This window comes from Mytilus californianus, unplaced genomic scaffold, assembly GCF_021869535.1.
Source record: "Mytilus californianus isolate M0D057914Y unplaced genomic scaffold, xbMytCali1.0.p SCAF_10, whole genome shotgun sequence".
In the NCBI taxonomy this organism is placed as follows: domain Eukaryota; kingdom Metazoa; phylum Mollusca; class Bivalvia; order Mytilida; family Mytilidae; genus Mytilus; species Mytilus californianus.
The window spans coordinates 3,449,860-3,476,277 of NW_026262582.1; the positions used below are offsets into that span (position 1 = coordinate 3,449,860).

The following is a 26,418-nucleotide window of genomic DNA, read 5'->3' on the forward strand; positions in this document are numbered from 1 at the left end:
ATGTATCAGGACTGGCATGTAGAGGATATGTGATTTGACGTGAGGTATTTTATATAAATGTTAAAAAAGTTCTGATCTGTTTTAAAATGTAGCATTATTCTTGTAAACTTGTAAAATCGATAGACAATGGCAATAACCAGCTAACACATAGTACTTATAGCATAAATTAATCATGATAATGTAAAGCAATATTGGTTTACAGCCCGGTTTTGATTGCTGATAAAATAGATGTTGATAATTTAGAAAGAGGTTTCGTGGAGCACTTGAAAGACCCAACAATATACCGTTGTTTGTAAGGACACTTATGTAGTTTAGGTATCCAGTACAGTGATGGAAGATCCAGTTCTTCATCTTTGGTTGAAATTCCAAAGGAACATAGAACAGACCTATGATTATCCAGGATTTCCTCTTTGGTAATTGTCGTGAGGGTATATGTTGAGTTTTCAAGTGAATCGTTAATACATAATTCATTTAATAAGCAGTGTATGTAATGATATTTACACACACGAACGATGTTGTTTTTGGCATTATCTGCGGGGAAAACAACATATTTGTCATGGAGGTAGGACATGTATTTTGCAACATTTGGGTCTTTAAAGATCGACGTAGCATGGGTATTGATAGACCCATTCAGTTTCTTAGTTCTGATTTGTATCAACGACCTCACAGCATTAAGATGAGTTGTATAATACAGATGACAGCAAACCTGAAATATAATAACTTCAAATTTGTGTCCGCATCAATTAAGAGTACTAGCTTTTATTCTTTTTATTCAAAATATTGACGACGTATAATGATCAACATTACTGTTTACCTTGCAACAAAATTATTTTCATTTACCTGTGTACATTATTTTATTTGGTGGCATGTTTTCCAAGGCTATAGTTGTCTTTTTGATATCGTTTTACATCTCACCCCTTATTTTATTGATTTTGTTTTACATTGTGTCATAGATCAAATTTATTCGAACAGTGTATGTTCACTTGTTTGTGTTAATATGTCTTTTGATTGAGTTAATCCATTTCAATTGATATTTTGTAGTGTGGTACTCTATGTTGTGATGTTACACTATTGTTTCAGGTAAGGGTGAATGTTGGCGCCTATTTAAACGTTTAAACCCGCTGCATTTGTTTGCAGCTGTTCTAAGTCAGTAACCGGATGTTCAGTGGTTGTCGTTTGTTGATGTGGTTCTTTAGTGTTTCTCGTTTTTATATATATTAGACCGTTAATTTTCCTGTTTGAATGGTTCTACACTAGTCATTTTTGGAGCCATTTATAGCTTGCTGTTTGGTGTGATCCAAGACTCCGTGTTGAAGACCGTACTTTGATCTATGATGGTTCACTTTTACACATTGTGATTTGGATGGAGAGTTGTCTCATCGGCACTCATACCACATCTTCTTATATCTATGATACAAGTATGACATGTATGAGGTGGCATCATCTGGGAATTGTTTACTCGAACTGACCATAATATTCATGAGCATTTGCTATTATATAGCCGCATCATAAATCATACATTTTTTTAACTCAAGACGGCTTGTGTAAAACAAAAGACAGCAATATTGGTACACAATGGACATGATGATTACACAATATAGCATAAGTTCCGAGTGCCAGTAATTCCTCTTCGTATTCATAATATTGAACATAATATCGTAACTTAAGTCAGTAATTCAGGAAGGATTTTATAACAAACCTATCGACTGCATCATCTAGCAATAAGTTACATGAATGATCATATTTGTACTTTATAATGAAAGTTATGCTCAGTTCTCTTCTGGAATTGTATAATGTTAGTATATTTTGTAAGTTTATTGATTTTGGTGGTAGCTAAACATGCAGGGGCAAATATTGCATTCATGTTCAGAATGAGTATATTTTTTTCGCACGTCCCAGATATCATTTACAATCTGTAAAGATTAATCTGCAGAAATTGACGAGATTGTTCTTAATTATAGAACATTTAAACAACATCTGATATATCCGGACACTATACAATTTTCGTTTGAACCTTTTGTCAAAACAAAATTCGTAAACCCTAGGCAAACAAGATGAATACGATGAATAATCCATGTAATGCAAAGAGTTATATTTAGGAAGAGACTGTAAAAATGGGGAACGAAGCAACGTTAATCCAAAAAAAGATTGGAACTCCCATTCAATTCTGTGAAATTCGGAACCCTTTTCCCACTCATAACTTAATCTTAATACGTTGAAAGATAATCAAAATGATTTATCAATTGTGAACATTCGATGTTCATTTAGCATGAATGCACGGTTTTATACTTTATTCTTGTTATAACTGATACAGTGTCAAATAGAGTTCAACTCATTTGTACAACAACAAAAAAATAATGTCATCACTTCATTCTTTCTTTCTCATTTTGTATTTGAATATTCATATGCATATTGGTGTATTAATGATATATTGTTATTTATGAATAACACTCAGTACTTGGGAAACACATACTTCATTCAAATTATTTTTTCAACAAATCCATATAAATATTATTTTTAGGATATCTAAGCTAAGATCATTCTAAGACAGCTTGGAGGCGAGGTTTGATATATGTCTTAACATAGTTATGAGAGGATCACTAGACATGTCCTAAGATATATCTAATTACAGGTATTTGGATTGATTTATCAAACCTGCCCTTGTAGCTTTATGTTCTCTTAACTTACAGTAACTAAAAAGGGGTCATTAGGAACAAATTTAAGTATTGATCAATGCAATTATGATCAAACGACTTCGTTTAGAGAAAAGAATCAATTTAAAGACATGTATAATTGTAAACTTTGTTCAATGCGCAGGTATTTGCAACGACATCAACTTGTAACGAACGTCTATGTTTCATTAATAAAAAAACTTTAAAAGTGTCACAGTTATTGAATATTGTTTCTCGATTCATATTATGTCGAAAATGTAATGAAGATATTTTATCATGCAACTGGCCTGAAAATGTACCTATAATTCACACTGGCGTTACTCATTCGGTCATAAATCCTTCCAACCTATCTTAAAAAAACATTAATACATTACAAAAACAACATTTCTTTAGAAACTAATAAGAAACAAAAGAAACAAACATAACACTTCTTTAAGCCTTGAAGCACTCCAAGTAATTAAGACAGAGAGGCAGCTTCCGGACTACCTGCGATATTTGTCATGCTAACACTGTTTAAATTGGTTGAATAGGCCTATCAAATCATGATGCATGACACAGATGCGGCAATATGAATTTTTTTTTATAGTTTGATTATAAAATATCATCAAGTTCATAGACCATTGGCCATGAAAAATCACTTTAAAGAAATATACCGCATGCAAGTGTTGAATGGTTATTTAGTACAAGGAACACATCTAATGACACTTGTATGTTCAGCTGTACAATTGTACATGTACAAAAAAGTAAAGTCCGAATTATGAATCTTATCCTATAGTTTCAGCACCATGTTAATGTCTTCTGCCTTACAATTTTGTGGATCAATGTGTAAACGGTGAAAATCATTGTCGATGTCGTTACATGTAGCAATGTAGTTCAGGTAAGCTTTCTCTTGAACGACATTTTCATAAACAGGTAGGTTTGGTTCCACCGGTGAAGTATCATGTAAGAATTCACAAGAAATTTCACTAGCTGAATTATCCAAAGTAGTTTCATTCTCATAGATTGAGTTCTGTTTTGTAATTAGATACACATTTTCGTCGTCAGCACGATTTTGTACCACCAGTGTTGTGTATGGTTGTTCATATATACCATCATAATTGTCTACATCATTGATATCATTGTCTGACGCTACTGATGCATTTTCTGATGACAAGGTAGCTTCATCTCTATTTTCAACACCAATCATGTTGACTGTTGACAGGATCGGACTTCCGTTTTCTGAAATAAATTTTAGCGACATCAATTATGTTGACAATTGACAAAATTAGATTTTCGTTTTCTGAATACATTGACATTTTGCATCATTACATTAATCAGATATCGTCTTTTAATCATATTCCATCATTATTGAATAAATGACATGAAGTTTTTCCCCTAAATATTCGGTTTTATTAAAAAGTTATCAACTTGGATCGATGAAATGCCGTGATTTCCCAGAAATAAGAACTGATAACTGCACATAATTTAATTTCTCTGATGTCATAGAACAAAATTTGTTATCCAGACATTGTTGACAACTTTTAGGGACGAATTTTTAGTGAGAACTGGAACAGATTTACAGTTAGCAAACTCAAATTTGGATGTTACCATTTCATTGGATTGTTTTTGGTCATTTGTGTACCTTGTGATGATGTCTGGTTGTTTTCGTCTTCCGTTATATCTGCATAATTAGCACTGTCGACATTACTCGCTTCTGATGTTCGGACATTTACTGCTGTCATCACCCTAAAGATGAAAGCATGCGTAAAACTAAAAAAAAACATTAGAGGGAGGCAAGCAAAATTTGTGAAATTTTTGTTTATATTTTTATGCAAGTAAAGTTTTAATATGTTGCCTATTAGTTGGGTTTTAAGTGATTGTAGCAATCTGATGTGTTAAGGTTTGTTTTTTTTTATTTTTTTAAAGAGGAGGGTTTGCCGCCAGCAAAAATGTTTGATCCTGCAATAGTTTTTATGTGTCGGACCCTAGTCTGGAGCTTGTAAATCATTGGTTGTTGTTTTTTGCTATATAGCATATTTGTTTTTCGTTTATCGCTTTGCACTTAAATCAGTCGTTTTCTCGTCTGATTTATTTATTTTGTTTTTGATTTCGGTGATTTTTATAGTTTGCTTTGCGGTATGGGTTTTGCTCATCCTCTTAAGTTTGAACGTCCTTTTGATATCTTTTGCCTCTTTTTTATGCTATTTGGTGTCTGGTAGAGAGTTTAATTGGCACTCATACGACATCGTCTTATCTTTGTATTTATTTAAGGATGCTATCAACGCTGCAATATGGTTTAAATCGATTTTTAAACGGAACTAACGCAGGTTACATTGATTGGTTCGTTTTTGTACCAATTGATTTTAAAGTCAGGCAAACTTTATTCAAAATATTGTAATTTACTTTAAACTAACATTCAATACCAGTGAGTATCATATGACTCGCGTCTTTCGTATCTACGTTATTTGTTTTGACATAACCAAGTCATGTTATGTATGTGTCTTTCACAAGTCAGAAGCCTGTTAATAGTGATTTGTTGCTGGTTGCTGTCAACAATGTGTTTTTGTACATACAAGAATTGCAAGACATTTTGCCATGTCGCAGTATTTTATAGCTTACTATATTGTATGGGTTCTGTATTATTGATGACCGTACAACGACTTATAGAAGCTAACATGAACGTAATTTGATCTCAAGCAGATAGGTGTCTAACTGGTATGTATACAACATAGTCTTCTTTTTTCATGGTTTTATATTATTCACATTTTATAAAACAAAACTGAGCCACTGGCTTTTTATAGTATGGCCTATTTAAAATACTCGAACACGATTAAAGAAAAAAAAAGGATTAAGGAAAATGTAGGTGCTGCGGTACTGCCTTGAGTTTTAACAATCATTTTGAAGCATTTCTTTAATGAAAGTCTGAACTTTCTAAGAAACGAAACTAAGTTTTCAACTCTCCGAGATGAAGTTAAACTTTGACTAATTTGAAATTTTCAAGTCCGTTTTGGTCATATAGGTTTTCGCGCGTTTAGACATGATATTACTTTAGCTTTCAAATCATTGGATTTGAGCCTTCCTGTTGAACTCAAATAAAGACGATAATTCCGGACGTCACGATACTGGTGATGTTTTATTTTATTTTCTAGCACTAGGTCGACAAAACGGATTCTGGGCTATTTGTCACTGAAGGAATCACCGATTCAATAGTAAATGCTTTGGTACTTAAACGGTGTTACCAAGTGTACTAAAATTATCCATTTCAAATTAAAAAGCTAAAATTTACAATCCCTCACGCAAATTGGACCTTAGATAAATATAAACATGATGGCAGTACGTTTTAGCACAGACATTTAATCTAAAAGTGGCGGGTTGAACAAATGCGTTGCAGTAATGTGTTTGCTTAAAATACAAGTTAAGCCTTCGTTTTTTTACGATAAAGATAAACCGAAATGAAGCATAATGTCTGTTCTAAGTAATCTGTAGGCATTTATAATTTAACTTCATTTTCAGAAATATGCCGCAACGGGGCTAGCATTTTTTTTATGAACCTTCTGTGAAACAAATTCCTGGAACCTGGTACTATCTTTTTTCTTTCATATGAACCTTTGTGCAATGATTTTTATTGATATACATTTTGTTTTTTAATCCATATCTCACCAATCACTGAACAAATGCATTTTATTCGTTTTATACAACAAAAATTGTGCACCTATACCCGAAAATATTTTTATACGTTTTTTCCTTGAATAATTGTTTTTGTTTGGTGCACATTTCGTATGTTATTTCCGAAAACGAAAACGTACAAAACAATTTCATATTTGAGGAACATGCAATAATCTGAAAACAAGTGTCATATTCTTCTCGTGAAATCGACCTTTTAAAACGATTATCTTGTGTGTACACATTTTTAATATTTTCCAAATTGTGTTTTATGTTGTTTCCCGAAATTTGAAACATGCAAAACATTTTCCTAATAGAGGGACACGCCAATAATCAGAAAACAAGTTTGTATGTTTTTATAGAAAACCTTCAAAGACCTTCTGCTTCATCTGACCAAAGAGGAATAACTGATATACACGTCATCAGTACGCAGAAATAGCGACGTCATGCATCGTTGATGGCATGATATTGTTGCATTGACAATACAATGATTTATCAAAATTCCAGTATAAACCATGTTATTATCCGTCTGATTCGTGCATATGCTTCATTGTTTTGTCGTTTGCTGACAGCGGTAACTTTCGCACATAATCGACACATAAATCAAATACGAAATGAGTTATGAATTGTTCAACAATTTGCCACCGATTATAGGTTACTGAAGATACTATAAAAACAAGACATTTCTAAAAACAAAGCATTGATTTAGAAAGTCTGTTTTAACCGTACAACCATCATATATTTTGTTTATATTTTCAATGCCGAATGTTAATTATAACAACCTATTTGGAGAGTTTTGTGACCAAAACGAATCAAATAAACAATCTTAGACTTTATAAGGTCCGTTTTGCTAAAATACGTGATATCCTAAACATTTTTGAAATTGAACATTCATTACACAGACAAATTTTTATCAAGTGATTTTCACTTGCGAAAAATTCATGTTAAATATTTCAAATTTATAACTTCCAACTAAAACGAGATTGAAGGTGAATAGTGTTATGTGCATTTTACATGAATTGAGGTTCACATTAATCGAATGTAACATTTTTCACGTGTATTGCACATGAACTTTTTCAAAATATTGTATTTTGTATAATTCTAACTAAACGTTCCTAATATCGTAACTACAACACCGTTCCCTTTTCACGAATTTGACCTACCGAAAAAGACTTGTTACCGGTTTTGTACTAACAGGAGAAACACGATGGATGCACATGTGGAGCAGGATCGGCTTTCCTACCCTTCCGGAACACCTGAGATCACTCCCAGTTTTTGGTGGGGTTTGTGTTGCTTTTTCTTTAGTTTTTTTATGTTGTGTTTTGTATACTATTGTTTGTCTGTTTGTCTTTTTTCCTTTTAAGCCATGGCGTTGTCAGTTTGTTTTCGATTTATGAGTTTAAATGTCCCTCTGGTATTTTTCGCCCTTCTTGAATTACTTTGTTTGAAAATTCATGTTATTTTCTCGTGAAATTTACGTGAGTTTCATATGATATGCAAGTGAACATAACGTAAATGAAAAACCATTAGTATCGGCTTGAATTTTATTGAAATATAATAATTTTGTCTAAAAATAAGAAACAAACCTCTTCTTGATCTTCTGTTTAAAGTAACCTACAATTTGAAATATAAACAACAAAAGTTCTTCTTTTTTATTAATCTTTCACATTTCATCAAAGTCAAACTTATATCTTTTTTCTTTATTATACAGTGCTCATTTCAAACCATTTTTTAAGCCTTGTCTTAATGCGATTACAACTTTATGTTCAATAATTATGCAATGAACAATTGAAAATTGTATTGTTAAGTTGTAAAGACACGTGGACAGTTTCATATTATAATGTAATAAGTAAGCTAATTTCATTGTACATTTAGTCGACTATCGTGACAATCCTGAACACAAATTGTATAAAGCATGGTCATATATTTTGCATATGCATTGTAATGTTTATACTGTCGGTGTTACGTTTTGATTTTTCTGGTAGATATGTAGTCACTATGATAACTAAGACTTACGAACAAATAATCCGATCCCTACTCCTATGATTATATTAACAAACACTAGTACTACAATGACGATGCCTTGGACAGATAGTGATTTTTCACCTGATGAATGAATGGCTGAAAAATGTAATACATCTTTTTTAAATCATATATTGGTACAACTATACTGTTATTAGTACAACAACAATATGTAATACAGTAATTTATGTATTCACAAATAGAGAGTTCTCATGAAAGAACCACTAGAAATATCACTTTTTATACTGTTCTATTATTTGTTTGTTTGTCTTTTTATTTTTGGCCATGGCGTTGTCAGTTTGTTTTCGATCTATGAGTGTGACTGTCCCTCTGGTATCTTTCGTCCCTCTTTTTTTTTTTTGTTGTTGCTTAGTTCACAAATCAATAAACACTTTTTATCAATTATACTAACATTAAAAACACGTTATGTTAATCATTCACATATAATATGTTAACTAATAACACAATTCTCAGCATAGTATATCTATAATGATTAAAGAATATGCATATACGACGATTTGATGTATTAGCTAAGGATCGGGTAAACTTATCAATACTTTAAATAGAAATAGACTTATTATAATAGGCTTCCAATAAAACACTGTAATTTAATCTTAGAATATTAAGATTTTGTATATACATAACATATAAAAAATATGTGATTTTTTATGACTTTCATATAAACCTCTTTGGGATGGTACGACTAGCATAACACTGTTTTGTTTAAATAGGTTGGCATGAAAAAAGAAAATATTTCGTTCTATTCTTATAGGTATCTTGTTTTAACATCAATGATTCAGAAATGAACAAACAACAACTAAGCACAAGATGACCCACCAGACCCATACGTATAAAAAGTAACAATAAAATACGCGAAAGCGGGATATTTAAATACCGAACTAGGTCGTATCCAACAGCCAACATAAGACATAAAACATTTCCAACCGTGCTTACAAAAGAAACACCATTACTGAATACATTAATGTTGCATATATAAATACTGAGACACGTCGTATAGCAATGCAAATTCACACTCGTCAAAACAGTCATGTGGAGGGGAAAGGTCACGTCGGAACTACGCCGACTAGACGACTTAGATGGTAAACCGCAATCTAACACGTGGTAAATATGTCGTTAATTGGTTTAGACACAGACACATCATATAGATCCCAAATTCATGATGGTGTCCATGAAATTTACGGACTGTCATTTTCCTCTCCATAACTCTGTTAGAGCAGTTTCTGCGTAAGGAACACGCTACAGTATATGAAGGCCGCATTGTCTAAACATCACTAGTATAACGTTTCAATTGAGATATGTAAACAGCGTACGACGGGGCAGAGGTTATTTCCCTGCTGAGCAATGCGAATTTGTTAATTGAGGAGTTGAAATCATCGCGTTTGTAGTCCGAAGTCGTCTGTCTGAATCAATATTTATTTACTATAACAATATGCAAAATATATTTGTAATGCTACCATCACCGTTTAAATAGTTATTTTAAGTCGTTGTAATAGATATGCAGCATATTTGAATTCTATTCTGACATTATTTGAAGAAAAATTATTGAGAGTAAACATGTGACAACAGCTGCTAAAATAAAACAAGTATAAAATATAGTTTGATATTAATATTTCTACTTCAATGAATAATTTACAATATTTTTACACTCAACATATTTTAAGGTTTAATTTCTAAGATTGTAAAAGTCGAAAAATTAAGATATTTAGATTGCAGAAAGAGTTTCAGAAACTACAAGTAAGCTGGAAAAACTGTTTCTTCAATTCCAAATATTAGTATACACATTCATTTCATTTCAATATGTTGCATTTTTGGTTCAGCTATTGACGCTATAGCTACCATAAAAAACAGAAAGAGTACACGTGTTATGTTACAAAAATTTACAGTAAATTACCTTCAAGTTTATATTAGTCAGATATTTCATATAGACTACATATAAAGTTCAATAATGAGTTTGCATGCAATTATTTGTTCTTTGTTGCTATCCATGATCATATATATATACGCAAACATTAAAACAAATTATGAAACTAGTTATGTACAACTTTTATTGGTCTCTGTTTTATGCAGTTTTTTAGAAATCGATAGGGACAAATAAAATGACATATTGGTTAAATCACATATAATTGTTTTGGATGTTGCGTTACAAAGTTTTAACATTCCTGCAATTGCTCTGCTAAACCATGTTTTGTATGGTAATGATAGCCATACATGTGTTTAAATAATCTAGCTGAATAATTTGTTCTTTACATAAAGTTATATGATACAGCTCAAACAAAATAACCTTACATATGTTTTTATGTCAGTTTCTTTTTTTCATTTCAATTCATTTTTATTTCAGAATCACATCATCAGTCAGCAAAAAACGCAATAATGTTATATTCGAATGTTACAACATTATTTTTAAAAAGTATTACAGAATTCTCAATATTATATCATCTGTACAAATAAAAAAAGAAGATGTGGTATGATTGCCAATGAGACAACTCTCCACAAGAGACCAAATGACACAGAAATTAACAACTATAGGTCATCGTACGGCCTTCAGCAATGAGCAAAGCCCATACCGCACAGTGAGCTATAAAAGGCCCCGAAATGACAATGTAAAACAATTCAAACGAGAAAACTAACGGCCTAATTTATGTACAGAAAATGAACAAAAACAAATATGTAACACATAAACAAACGACAGCCACTGAATTACAGGCTCCTGATATGGGACAGGTACATACATACAGAATCAAGTTTGTTAGATATATTAGAACAATGAAGAAAACAAATCAGCCCCAATAAAAAATCTCTTCAGTTGAGGTCATGTTAAAGATCGGTTAAAATTAATCTCTTATCCCTCAATGTTCTTTTACTTTCAATAATAGTTTTTAAAAATGAAATTGTAAAATGATAAAATTTACTTAAAGATAAAAAAATTAAATATACTTTTTGTTCCTATAGCGACCGTCCTTGCACCCAACATCCCAAACACTTTGTTCTAGTTCATTAATTAGCGACATGAAACGTTTACGTTCAAAACCTCAATTTTAACGAGTGTTGATGCGAAAGTGGGTTTTTGGTCAAAGGAAAATGTAAATAAATTGCCTACTCTATTTCGAAGAAATATAACCGCTACACTTTTAGTTGTCTCTATGTTAAGGTGAAAAGCTAAATTACAGGTAACGCAAGTAGAGAAAGCATTGTAACCAGCAAAGAGTTTAAGCCTTTTTTCATTTGGTCGTTCTTTTTCTCTTTTTCTATAGTTTCACCTTTGCCGTTCAATTAACTAAATAGATTTATGAATTATGATTCTCCATCTATTATCTTCTTTATTTGTCTTATATTAACTTTTGACTAAAGGCGGTTTTTCCCCTCATAATTAATTCAAAGATTAAAAACATAGGATCTCCTCTTGGTAACCTCCACGTAAACACAGTTCTATATATTAAAACATAGAATTAAAATGAATATTAAAATTTTGCCACTATATATTGTACATTAACTCACCTAAAGTCATTATAGGAGTGAGAGCCGTCTTTTTGATTTCTCCAATTTCATTTGTTGACAATACCCGAACAAGATATCGAGTTTGTGGACTCATGTTAAACAGGACATTTGACATTCTAGCCTGCATGTTATCGATTACAGGTTTTGACCGTCTCCATATTTCCTTTGCCTCTTGTTTGTATTCTATGAAAAATGTCTGTGGAAAACCCCCGTTGTATCCAGGATACCACAATACTGTCAAATATCTGTCAAATGGAATTACTGACATATTTGTGGGAGGCTCTGGTCGATCTGTTTTGTTGGAAAATTTACATGTTAAAGAAGTTTGATCAAATATAACAAATCATCATGTTAAAATCAGTTACCAATTAGTTAAGTAAAATTAATATCACTACCAAGTATGCAATGTTATTTCAGTGTCATTCATAATTATACGATGTTATCATTTGAAGTAAGTTGTTGCATTGCATATTCATGATGAAGATTTTAAAAAAGTAAAATGATAAAAATAACAAACTCCGAAGAAAATTCGAACAGGAACGTTCCTAATCAAATGGCAAAATAAAAAGCTAAATCTTATCAAACGGTTGGAAAACAGCTATCATATTCCTGATTTGGTAAATGCATTTTCTTATGCATAAAATGGTGGATTAAACATGGGTTTTATAGCTAGCTTAATCTCTCAATTCAATTGTATGTTTGGAGGATATATCATGCCTCATTCATGACGACTCTACATGCTATAGTATGTACACTAAATATATTCATCCCGCTGAACTGATTTCAAATAAAGTTCATACGAACAATGAACACTGAACTTTTTTTTATCTATATTTTTACATCCATTACGGCAACATTAATTATTATTATACCATAAATTTAAGATAAAATAGATCTCATTAAACCTGTTTAACCCCGCGCATTTATGCGCCTATACAACGTCATAAACCTCTGGCCTTTTTTAGTCTTATATTTTTTTTAAAATTTTTATTCAATTATATTTCGGAGTTAATGTGACGTCCATTTTCGTTGAAGTAGTACACATTTTGTAGAAGGGCTATCTGAGGCGCGCCTCCGGATGCAGGATTTTCTCGCTGTGTTGGGGATCCTTTGGTGACCTTAGACTGTTAATTTGCTCTTTTGTCGAGCTGTTGTCGTCTCAACACATTCCGCGATTAGATTCTCAAATTTTTTAACTCCTTCTAGATTTAACTTCATTTTAGGACCTGTCATAAAGTAAACATTCCGGACTGTCGTTGGATCGATTCTGCTTACATATAAGGTATCCGGCTTTTTTATAGATATCCTATCTTGAATGGTACTTGTGAGATTTTGATATCGCTTGATGTATTCAATCTTGGTATAATAAAATACTCGCCATTGACAATTTAAATATTACTATAATCATTATTATTATCTTTTTTCTTATTATTACTATCATCATTATCATTGTTAGTGCTACTATCATCACTATTCACAATTATCTACTGCGCCAAATTCTGTACTATTTAGACAATACGCTTGCAGTCTATGAAAGGTTGTTCGGTTTATATTCAGATTGTTACGTACTTTTTATTTACATGTAAACATCAACATCATACGGGATTGTCTAGAACACAACAGGACGGTAATGAATTGACTACAAGCGAATTTTTTTGCACTGAAATGATATTAATCGCAGTGAATAAGTCTGCAAATTAAATGAAAAAAAAACCAAACTATATGACTAAATGATTTAGTGTTCACACTTCCTGGATGAAGTTTTAATTTCAAAATCACTGTTAAAGACAAAAGTGTATTTCACTTATTTGTATAGAATTCCGTTTAGTGATATTCATATGCGAAATTGGTAAGACACACTTTTACATTTGTAAGAGTGTAAGATTTCCAAAATGAAATTGATACTTTTATTAAGGTGTCTTCAATACATAAACATATAAAAGACTAAGAAGTGATTTAACTTACTTTCCGATTTTATCTTCACCGTTAGTTTATTACACCCCTTTTTGTTGCAAGCTTCTATTGTATAATCTGTAAAGTCTTCTATTTCATCAAGTGTCAGTTGGAATGTTATCTTTATACAAGCCACTGTTATGTTTACACCATAGACCATGGCCTGTATTCGAATCATCTCCTGTATTTCATGTGCATTCAGATACTTATTCTGTTTTGATAGGTTTGTTTTTAATTTGCCATACTTATTGTACACTAGCACTGTCAAGTTAATTTCTTTACCATAACGACCGATTTGAATTTGCTTATTTGAGTTCACAAATGTCGGCGGAACTAAAATAAAATTAATAGAGAAGATTACCATTTTTTATTATTTTAAACTGACATTTTTCCTGCTCTTTGGTTGGGTTGTTTTTTTTACTCCTTACCCGTTTCCATTCTCAATCTTATTTGTCAGAAATAATATGAAACGAGCTCGCCATGACAAGCTGATATTCGAGTTGGCGAAGTCAGTATAACTAACTGAAAGGCCATTATTTGTTGCATCGGCAATTATTCTAACTCTATGAAATGTCTGTTGAGAAAACAAAATGAAAAGCAATGCTGTCAGTAGAAACATTTAACGCGTAAAAACGTGATGATAATTGTTCGGTTGTATGACTGAATTCGGCAGCACATCGTTTCATCCACTATTACCTATAATCATACCATTAAATTGTTTTATGGTGTGATATGCAATAAATACATTTGATATTGGGTGATAAAGTGTACGATTTGAATATTAACTGCAAGCATCATATCATCATTTTCATCACTGAAGACCTTACTGTGACGTTGAGTTAAAGAACGAACTCAAGGAATTGATTCTTCGCAAACTTTATATTTCAAGCATTTCATGACAGTTTGTATTATTTTCACATGTTTCATGTAACACAATACATTTTTGTAACGGCATATATTCATTGAAAAGTTTATATTGATGCATGCAAAACAACTAACAAACATTTAAAAGAAATATAAGTTCGTTTGATTCATATAAAAATGTTTTCCATACGTTACCTTTATTGTTTATGAGAACTGATCCTTTCTGATATAAGCGTCCATTTGTACCATTTATATCGTTGGAAGTTTTGCATTTGTAAATGCCGTCAATTTCGTTAAACCGGTTGTCAGTGGTGTGTTTCATTTTAAGCGTACCGTCAGGAGTCCCCTGAACATTTCGAATATGTTCTTTGAATTCAGACCAGTGTTCCCAATCCCCGAATGTATAATTGTCAGGGATTCCGCTCGGATTGCAGATAAGTGTTAATTTGTTTTTCTTTAGTTTGCGTCTTATATCAACAACTGGAGAATCTGTAAAAAAAATCTTAAGTAATTGTTCAGGAAAATATCTTAATGACAGCAAATATTTAAAGTTATATTTTACCTTTCATGCTTAAAATGAAGTATAAAAAAAACACTTAATTGCATTGATATCGAGAAATATTTTCCTTGCTTTGAATTTCCAAGAATTTAGAGATTGTATATGTTCTGTACAAAAGAACCAAACATAATGCAATGTATGGTGAGTTTATGTTTGGAAAAACGAAGTAACATACAGAACATCGTCTCAGTCGAGCTACACAACAAACTTTAGATATGAACCCTCATCTCACAAAAACCTAGAAAAATAAACATACAGAGAAAACAAAAGATGTGTCTGTTAATCAGTTACGGCATCCATCGTGATCTGTGAAAATCTGCTGTTTTGTCAAAGCCTTTGATAAACTAGCATGTTAAACTGATGACAGAGAATTTTATCCAAATAAAAAAAAATGCAATTATTTTGTATCACGACTTTGATAGGATGACAATATCGTAAAATTCTTCCTGTCTGTAACTAAGGAAGCCGAAATTTTGAGTTTCGAAATGTATTGACATATAATTTCTCCAATAAAGAGCAAAAAACTCAGATTGTAAACCTAGACATCATCTGTTTATCAATTAATATTACAATCATGAAGCCAGAAAACTCCAGATGTTTACGTTTGAAGCGGGAAGCATACCTATGACGTCACATAGTTTAGGCGCCAACGAAGATAACATTATTTCGCGGAATTTTCGTGTCATGAAGATTTAACACTGAAATAACGACTAAATTCATTGATTTGTTTATTTTGCATAAGAATAGAGATACACGTCGCCAGGTAAACTCAAAGCTTTAAATACAATACAGTTATCTCTAAATTCTCTTGAATTGTTTTAAAATAGCCTAGTATCAAAGTCATTTCTTTACTTACACACCCTCATGCAATGTTGACCCGTGATGAATTGTACCATTCCTTGTCTGTCCCTTTTGATAATTTATGTCCTTATGTATTCATGTATTTATACATGCTTGCATTTCACTTTCTTCCGTATGAGCGTCTTGATGAACCTAATTTCAGGGAATTTCTCACGCACTAAATTTATAAAGTGCTTTATTGTGTTTTACACTAAAGAAATTCTTAACAATAAACCTTCCATTTTAAGATAGGTAATACGTATTTTTTTGCAATAAATTTTTTTAAGAAGTGACATGTATTTTCTTGAATAAATGTACATCTTCATAAGACACTTTTCATTTAGAACCGTAAAATAATCTCGGAAACGTTGGGCAAACAAACGACGGCTAAAAATGGCTTACTTATCTACTATACTTGTATCCCTTTAATTAAAGCATACTAGGTGGTCTTATACAATATATATTTATCTTGCATCTGTTTTTATTTAATGAACCGTGTGATTTCTTTACACCATTTGAACAATCTTGAGGCATAAGTTGACAATGGACAGATACACCATGAAGAAAAGAAAAATGGTGAGAAAACCAACAGTTCAAAATTAACATAGCGTAAACTTATCCTTTCAACAGAAAAAACCTAAAAGAAAATCTCTAGAGAGCAGATTCTGCTGACCAAGTGATGTAGCTACACATTTTACCTGTTTTGGTATAAACCTATAATCATGATTACATGTATATACTATTACATACATGTACATGCTATTACATACGATTAACGTTTTTGTCGGTTTGTGATACATAAGAAAATGATAAAAATAACTTATTCTTTCGACTATCGATTACAATTACATATTTAACCATGTCTTACAGATTCTAAAGAAAGACAGCATAAAATTATATCTGTTTTGTTGTTTAAATGCAAATAACAATTTAGGGTGAAAAACTCAGTATTTCAAACATGACTACAAAATGAAAAACCTCGATAAAACATAGTTTCGCTGTATTTAACTTGCTCACTCACATTTATTGCAAATTCGTTCAATTATTGAAAATTAATGTCTACGAACAATAGAATTGTATATACCTTATATATCCATACAAAAACAAAATATATTTATTTTGAGCCACTGTGAAAGCTTCTATATATATGGATTTTAACCGTGACAAGATGTATGGTATGCTTTTTAAATGATTACAAAAATGACTACGACGTTTATGTTATTCTAATAACGTTAACAACTATACTGTATTACATGCATAAGACCACAATATTTAAAAATCTCAAACAATACAAACATTGAAGAGCTAGCAAAAGCAATAAATGACCTAAACTATAGCCAAACGTGGACAAGGATTCAGAGTTTTGCATAAAGGAAATATATTCCTTTATATTAAAAGATTTTCAAAAAATTTAACAGAAACAATATTTGTTTTTATGCAGGTACCGAAATCCTGGCTGTCAATATTTTTTTACCAACATGCAGTTTGGTCAACAGAAATTATTTCGCTTTGTCAGCAATATTATAATTTTGAATGATGTTTAAGAATCAAATTGTTTTGCGAAACACTATGCAGGATGGACGAAAGATATATTTCGTTTCCGTTCGATAAAGAAGTTTATATTGCACATGTTTCATATGTTTTTTGGAATCATTTTATCATACGACGGCTACAAAATACCATGTTTTCTTAATGTTTGCTGAACATACAGTTGGGTGCAGACCAAGCATTACATGTAGACGGGCCGAAAAAGTTAACGCGGCGTTTACTCGCGTGCACTTCATGTTAACGCCAAGTTAACTGTGCGTTAACTCCGACATTTCAGTAGACATAAAAAGTAAACGGTCGTTTACTTTCGCGTTTACCTCCGCGTTAACGCAAAAACGGCCCGTCTTCTAATTTTGTAAAGAGTAAACGGGCGTTTACTTTCGCGTTTACTTCCGCGTTAATGTGCAAAAATGCGCGTCTTCTATTTTCGTCAAAAGTAAACGCACGTTTACTGTTTGTAGTAAACGCGCGTTAACGCAGATTTTCATCGTATCCTGGATACTTTGCCCTAAAAAATCAAATGATAAGGTACATCAAAATTAAATGACCAACTGGTCATTTTCGATTGACATATTGACGTCGATTACAGTTAATTGGTAATGTTATCACACTTCTTAAATAAATTTAATCAAAATTTAATAGTAAATTTCTTTTTTCTTCACCAAAATATAGTTCAAGTATGTCCTTTTATTAAATTAATTTAATCATCACCAAATTCAAACAGTTTTCACATCTCAGACAGGCTGACTCAGGATGACTCGTAAAAGAAAATTATTTGATCTCATTTACCAAAACTGACCATATTTGCCCTTTGTCAAGTTATCTATACAGCAGCGTAGTAATTCAGCTATATTTTATGTCATTATGGACCGTATAATACAATTGACATCAATATTGGAACCAACATGTCCGTCCTATTTTTATTCAAAATATTTAATTGTAAACACATTTCAGTAGATTTAATACCTCAGACTGACTCTTAGAACAAAACGATGTGCCCTCATCAACCAAAACTGACAATATTAGCACTTTATTATGTAAATCTTTATGGCCGCATGGTAAATGAGTTATATTTTCATGTAAGGATGGGTTGTATAATACAAATGATAGCAATATTGGCACATAATGACTAAAAAAATTTGTTCGCATCAATTTAGAGTGCCAGTGTGTCCTCCTTTTATTCAAAATATTGAATTGTAAACAAATTTCAGTAGTTTTCATACCTCAAATCAAACTGACTCGAACAACAAAATAACTTGTTCGCATCAACCAAAATTGACCATATTAGCACTTTATTATGTCAGTCTTTATAGCCCCATAGTAAATGAGTTATATTTTCATGTAAGGATGGATTGTATAATACAAATGATAACAATATTGGCACATAATGACTAAAAAAATGTGTTTGCATCAATTAAGAGTGCCAGCATGTCCTCTTTTTATTCAAAATATTGAATCGTAAACAAATTTCAGTAGTTTTCATACCTCAAACTGACTCGTATAACAAAATAATGTGTTTGCATCAACCAAAATTGACCATATTTACACTTTATTATGTAAATTTTTTATAGCCGCATAGTAAATGAGTAATATTTTCATGTAAGGATGGATTGAATACACAAATGATAGCAATATTGGAACATAATGAGTAAAAAATTGAGTTCGCATCAATTAAGAGTGCCAGTTTGTCCTCCTTTTATTCAAAATATTGAATCGTAAACAAATTTCAGTAGTTTTCATACCTCAAACTGACTCGTATAACAAAATGATTTGTCCGCATCAACCAAAACTGACCATATTTGCACTTTATTATGTAAATCTTTATAGCCGCATAAGTAAATGAGTTATATTTTCATGTAAGGATGGATTGTATAATACAAATGATATCAATATTGGACATAATGACTAGAAATTTTTGTTTGCATCAATTTAGAGTGCCAGCATGTCTTTTTAATATAAAATATTGAATCGTAAACAAATTTCAGTAGTTTTTATACATCAGACTGACTCGAATAACAAAATTATTTGTCCGCATCAACCAAAACTGACCATATTTGCACTTTATTATGTAAATCTTTATAGCCGCATAGTAAATGAGTTATATTTTCATGTAAAGATGGATTGAATACACAAAAAATAGCAATATTGGAACATAATGACTAAAACATTTTGTTCACATCAATTTAGAGTGCCAGCATGTCTTTTTAATATAAAATATTGAATCGTAAACAAATTTCAGTAGTTTTCATACATCAGACTGACTCAAATAACAAAATTATTTGTCCTCATCAACCAAAACTGACCATATTTGCACTTTATAATGTAAATCTTTATAGCCGCATAGTAAATGAGTTATATTTTCATGTAAAGATGGATTGAATACACAAAAAATAGCAATATTGGAACATAATGACTAAAACATTTTGTTCAAATCAGTTTAGAGTGCCAGTATGTCCTCCTTTTATTCAAAATATTGAATCGTAAACAAATTTCAGTAGTTTTCATACCTCAAACTGACTCGTATAACAAAATAATTTGTCTATTATTTGTGTATTCAATCCATCTTTACATGAAAATATAACTCATTTACAATGCGGCTGTAAAGATTTACATAATAAAGTGCAAATATAATCAGTTTTGGTTGATGTGGACAAATAATTTTGTTATTCGAGTCAGTTTGAGGTATGAAAACTACTGAAATCAGTTTACAATTCAATATTTTGAATAAAAGGAGGACATACTGGCACTCTAAATTGATGTGGACAAAATGTTTTAGTCATTATGTTCCAATATTGCTATTATTTGTATTACACAATCCATCCTTACATGAAAATATAACTTATTTACTATGCAGCTATAAATATTTACATAATAAAGTGCAAATATGGTCAGTTTTTGTTGATGCGGACAAATAATTTTGTTATTCGAGTCAGTCTGATGTATGAAAACTACTGAAATTTGTTTACAATTCAATATTTTGAATAAAAAAAGACATGCGGGCTCTCTAATTTGATGCAAACAAAAATTTTTAGTCATTATGTGCCAATATTGATATCATTTGTATTATACAATCCATCCTTACATGAAAATATAACTCATTTATTTTAAATATTTAATTGTAAACAAATTTCAGTAGTTTTCATAACTCAAACTAACTCGAATAACATAATTATTTGTCTGCATCAACCAAAACTGACCATATTTGCACTTTATTATGTAAATCTTTATAGCCGCATAAGTAAATGAGTTATATTTTCATGTAAGGATGGATTGTATAATACAAATGATATCAATATTGGACATAATGACTAAACATTTTTGTTTGCATCAATTTAGAGTGCCAGCATGTCTTTTTAATATAAAATATTGAATTGTAAACAAATTTCAGTAGGTTTTATACATCAGACTTACTCGAATAACAAAATTAGTTGTCCGCATCAACCAAAACTGACCATATTTGCACTTTATTATGTAAATCTTTATAGCCGCATAGTAAATGAGTTATATTTACATGTAAAGATGGATTGAATACACAAAAAATAGCAATATTGGAACATAATGACTAAAACATTTTGTTCATATCAATTTAGAGTGCCAGTATGTCCTCCTTTTATTCAAAATATTGAATTGTAAACAAATTTCAGTAGTTTTCATACCTCAAACTGACTGGAATAACAAAATTATTTGTCCGCATCAAACAAAACTGACCATGTTTGCACTTTATTATGTAAATCTTTACAGCTGCATTGTAAATGAGTTATATTCTCATGTAAAGATGGATTGAATACACAAATGATAGCAATTTTTGGAACATAATGAGTAAAAAATTGTGTTCGCATCAATTTAAAGTGCCAGTTTGTCCTCCTTCTATTCAAAATATTGAATCGTAAACAAATTTCAGTAGTTTTCATACCTCAAACTGACTCGAATAACAAAATTATTTGTCCGCATCAACCAAAACTGACCATATTTGTACTTTATTATGTAAATCTTTAAAGCCGCATAAGTAAATGAGTTATATTTTCATGTAAGGATGGATTGTATAATACAAATGATATCAATATTGGCGCATAATGACTAAAAATTTTTGTTTGCATCAATTTAGAGTGCCAGCATGTCTTTTTAATATAAAATATTGAATCGTAAACAAATTTCAGTAGTTTTCATACAACAGACTGACTCGAATAACAAAATTATTTGTCCGCATCAACCAAAACTGACCATGTTTGCACTTTATTATGTAAATCTTTATAGCCGCATAGTAAATGAGTTATATTTTCATGTAAAGATGGATTGAATACACAAAAAATAGCAATATTGGAACATAATGACTAAAACATTTTGTTCAAATCAATTTAGAGTGCCAGTATGTCCTCCTTTTATTCAAAATATTGAATTGTAAACAAATTTCAGTAGTTTTCATACCTCAAACTGACTCGAATAACAAAATTATTTGTCCGCATCAACCAAAACTGACCATATTTGCACTTTATTATGTAAATCTTTACAGTCGCATTGTAAATGAGTTATATTTTCATGTAAAGATGGATTGAATACACAAATAATAGCAATATTGGAACATAATGACTAAAACATTTTGTTCACATGAATTTAGAGTTTCAGTATGTCCTCCTTTTATTCAAAATATTGAATCGTAAACAAACTTCAGTAGTTTTCATACCTCAAACTGACTCGTATAACAAAATAATTTGTCTGCATCAACCAAAACTGACCATATTTGCACTTCATTATGTAAATCTTTATAGCCGCATAGTAAATGAGTTATATTTTCATGTAAGGATGGATTAAATACACAAATTATAGCAATTTTTGGAACATAATGAGTAAAAAATTGTGTTCGCATCAATTTAGAGTGCCAGTTTGTCCTCCTTTTATTCAAAATATTGAATTGTAAACAAATTTCAGTAGTTTTCATACATCAGACTGACTCGAATACAATTATTTGTCCGCATCAACCAAAACTGACCATATTTGCACTTTATTATGTAAATCTTTATAGCCTCATAGTAAGTGAGTTATATTTTCATGTAAAGATGGATTGAATACACAAATAATAGCAATATTGGAACATAATGACTAAAAGTTTTTGTTCACATCAATTTAGAGTGCCAGTATGTCCTCCTTTTATTCAAAATATTTAATTGTAAACAAATTTTAGTAGTTTTCATACCTCAAACTGACTCGAATAACATAATTATTTGTCTGCATCAACCAAAACTGACCATATTTGCACTTTATTATGTAAATCTTTATATCCGCATAAGTAAATGAGTTATATTTTCATGTAAGGATGGATTGTATAATACAAATGATATCAATATTGGCACATAATGACTAAAAATTTTTGTTTGCATCAAATTAGAGAGCCAGCATGTCTTTTTTTATTCAAAATATTGAATTGTAAACAAATTTCAGTAGTTTTCATACATCAGACTGACTCGAATAACAAAATTATTTGTCCGCATCAACAAAAACTGACCATATTTGCACTTTATTATGTAAATATTTATAGCTGCATAGTAAATAAGTTATATTTTCATGTAAGGATGGATTGTGTAATACAAATAATAGCAATATTGGAACATAATGACTAAAACATTTTGTTCAAATCAATTTAGAGTGCCAGTATGTCCTCCTTTTATTCAAAATATTGAATTGTAAACAAATGTCAGTAGTTTTCATACCTCAAACTGACTAGAATAACAAAATTATTTGTCCGCATCAACCAAAACTGATTATATTTGCACTTTATTATGTAAATCTTTACAGCCGCATTGTAAATGAGTTATATTTTCATGTAAAGATGGATTGAATACACAAATAATAGCAATATTGGAACATAATGACTAAAACATTTTGTTCAAATCAATTTAGAGTGCCAGTATGTCCTCCTTTTATTCAAAATATTGAATTGTAAACAAATTTCAGTAGTTTTCATACCTCAAACTGACTAGACTAACAAAATTATTTGTCCGCATCAACCAAAACTGACCATATTTGAACTTTATTATGTAAATCTTTACAGCTGCATTGTAAATGAGTTATATTTTCATGTAAAGATGGATTGAATACACAAATAATAGCAATATTGGAACATAATGACTAAAATATTTTGTTCACATCAATTTAGAGTGTCAGTATGTCCTCCTTTTATTCAAAATATTGAATCGTAAACAAATTTCAGTAGTTTTCATACCTCAAACTGACTCGTATAACAAAATAATTTGTCTGCATCAACCAAAACTGACCATATTTGCACTTCATTATGTAAATCTTTATAGCCACATAGTAAATGAGTTATATTTTCATGTAAGGATGGATTGAATACACAAATGATAGCAATTTTTGGAACATAATGAGTAAAAATTGTGTTCGCATCAATTTAGAGTGCCAGTTTGTCCTCCTTTTATTCAAAATATTGAATTGTAAACAAATTTCAGTAGTTTTCATACCTCAAACTGACTCGTATAACAAAATGATTTGTCCGCATCAACCAAAACTGACAATATTTGCACTTTATTATGTAAATCTTTATAGCCGCATAAGTAAATGAGTTATATTTTCATGTAAGGATGTATTGTATAATACAAATGATATCAATATTGGCACATAATGACTAAAAATTTTTGTTTGCATCAATTTAGAGTGCCAGCATGTCTTTTTAATATAAAATATTGAATCGTAAACAAATTTCAGTTGTGTTCATACATCAGACTGACTCAAATAACAAAATTATTTCTCCGCATCAACCAAAACTGACCATATTTGCACTTTATTATGTAAATCTTTATAGCTGCATAGTAAATGAGTTATATTTTCATGTAAAGATGGATTGAATACACAAAAAATAGCAATATTGGAACATAATGACTAAAACATTTTGTTCAAATCAATTTAGAGTGCCAGTATGTCCTCCTTTTATTCAAAATATTGAATTGTAAACAAATTTCAGTAGTTTTCATACCTCAAACTGACTCGAATAACAAAATAATTTGTCTGCATCAACCAAAACTGACCATATTTGCACTTCATTATGTAAATCTTTATAGCCGCATAGTAAATGAGTTATATTTTCATGTAAGGATGGATTGAATACACAAATGATAGCAATTTTTGGAACATAATGAGTAAAAAATTGTGTTCACATCAATTTAGAGTGCCAGTTTGTCCTCCTTTTATTCAAAATATTGAATTGTAAACAAATTTCAGTAGTTTTCATACATCAGACTGACTCGAATACAATTATTTGTCCGCATCAACCAAAACTGACCATATTTGCACTTTATTATGTAAATCTTTATAGCCTCATAGTAAATGAGTTATATTTTCATGTAAAGATGGATTGAATACACAAATAATAGCAATATTGGAACATAATGACTAAAATATTTTTTTCACATCAATTTAGAGTGTCATTATGTCCTCCTTTTATTCAAAATGTTGAATCGTAAACAAGTTTCAGTAGTTTTCATACCTCAAACTGACTCGTATAACAAAATAATTTGTCTGCATCAACCAAAACTGACCATATTTGCACTTTATTATGTAAATCTTTATAGCCGCATAGTAAATGAGTTATATTTTCATGTAAAGATGGATTGAATACACAAATGATAGCAATTTTTGGAACATAATGAGTAAAAAATTGTGTTCACATCAAATTAGAGTGCCAGTTTGTCCTCCTTTTATTCAAAATATTGAATCGTAAATAAATTTCAGTAGTTTTCATACCTTAAACTGACTCATATAACAAAATGATTTGTCCGCATCAACCAAAACTGACCATATTTACACTTTTTCATGTTAATCTTAATACAGTACTTGCAACCTTAGGCGTTACTGTTTGACGTGAACTTGACTGATCGGTGAATGATCGGTGACGGGTGTTTGACTGATCGATGACTGATCGGTGATCGATGACCCATAGAATCCGTCAAATACGTCAAATAGGCTTTGTGAGAGTTACCGTGACAACGGTCAGCGATCGATCAGTAAATTAATTGTATGCACGGATCGGACGGATACGTATATAATTAAAATTCTTATGTAAAACGAACTCCACAGTATTTACAGTCGATTAACGCGGACCTCTACGAAGACACCTTTACTCGTTAATAATGTACCACTAAAAAGCGATAACATTTTATCATTTAAAATAAGTACTCTATTTGTTGTCGTTAGATGATGAAAATAAAAATAGTAAAACAGTAAAGATACATACAGTTTTGTTTGGATTCAGTAATTTAGAGTGTTTTAATTTTTGTTCCAGATAACCAATATTTCTTCTTCTAATAACATATAATGCAATGTTATTTCTGATTAGTTATTTAAAAGGCCTAAAGAAAAGTTTCTTTGATAGAATTTAAAAAAAGATAAGTATTAAAATACTTAAACTTTAATTTGTGTTGATTAAAGATGTAATCATTTCATTATTTTGTACTTTTTGTACATCAGGATTGGTCGTTTTTCATAAAATATGCTGAATTTCAGGAAAAAGATACTAAATTTTTGTTCGAGTTGCTTAAAAATGCAAATATTTTTTCTTTTATATCAGAAATAATGCACGTCTATTGCAATCAGTCATAATTAATGCATTCAGATAATTAATTTTGTATAAGATATGAATAATTTAAGGATAAATATACATACACTTTTGTTTTTATCAAAAAAAAATTCAATAATTTCTCTTTTTTAATGGAAATTATTGGAACGCCTATGGTTTTTTGTACTTTTAATGGTTCAGGATTGGTTGTTTTTTATAAAATCAAAATAATATCTGAG

At 30.7% G+C, this 26,418-nt stretch overlaps 2 protein-coding genes across 2 annotated transcripts in view; both read right to left on the reverse strand.

Moving 5' to 3' along the window:
* LOC127717471 (uncharacterized) overlaps positions 1–26,418 on the reverse strand; it is a 167,801-nt gene that overhangs the window by 54,712 nt on the left and 86,671 nt on the right. The gene's annotated exons all lie outside the window — the stretch shown is intronic.
* LOC127717470 (uncharacterized) lies at positions 3,292–15,063 on the reverse strand. Its single transcript, XM_052223110.1, has 7 exons — positions 14,865–15,063; positions 13,818–14,138; positions 11,853–12,143; positions 8,331–8,435; positions 7,901–7,928; positions 4,294–4,397; positions 3,292–3,890 (listed from the first exon to the last, which is right to left on the reverse strand). The coding sequence occupies exons 1-7, from the start codon at positions 14,989–14,991 to the stop codon at positions 3,442–3,444; spliced, it is 1,425 nt and encodes a 474-aa protein (XP_052079070.1). The 5' UTR covers positions 14,992–15,063; the 3' UTR covers positions 3,292–3,441.

Bases quoted from the DNA above. Each gene is read 5' to 3' on its own strand.
- LOC127717470 (XM_052223110.1), bottom strand. From the start codon at position 14,991: ATGAAACACACCACTGACAACCGGTTTAACGAAATTGACGGCATTTAC. The intron at 14,139-14,864 runs GTAACGTATGGA...ATTTTATTTTAG, and splicing joins AGTTCTCATAAACAATAAAG to TTCCGCCGACATTTGTGAAC. The intron at 3,891-4,293 runs GTACACAAATGA...AATTTATTTCAG, and splicing joins CAACCAGACATCATCACAAG to AAAACGGAAGTCCGATCCTG.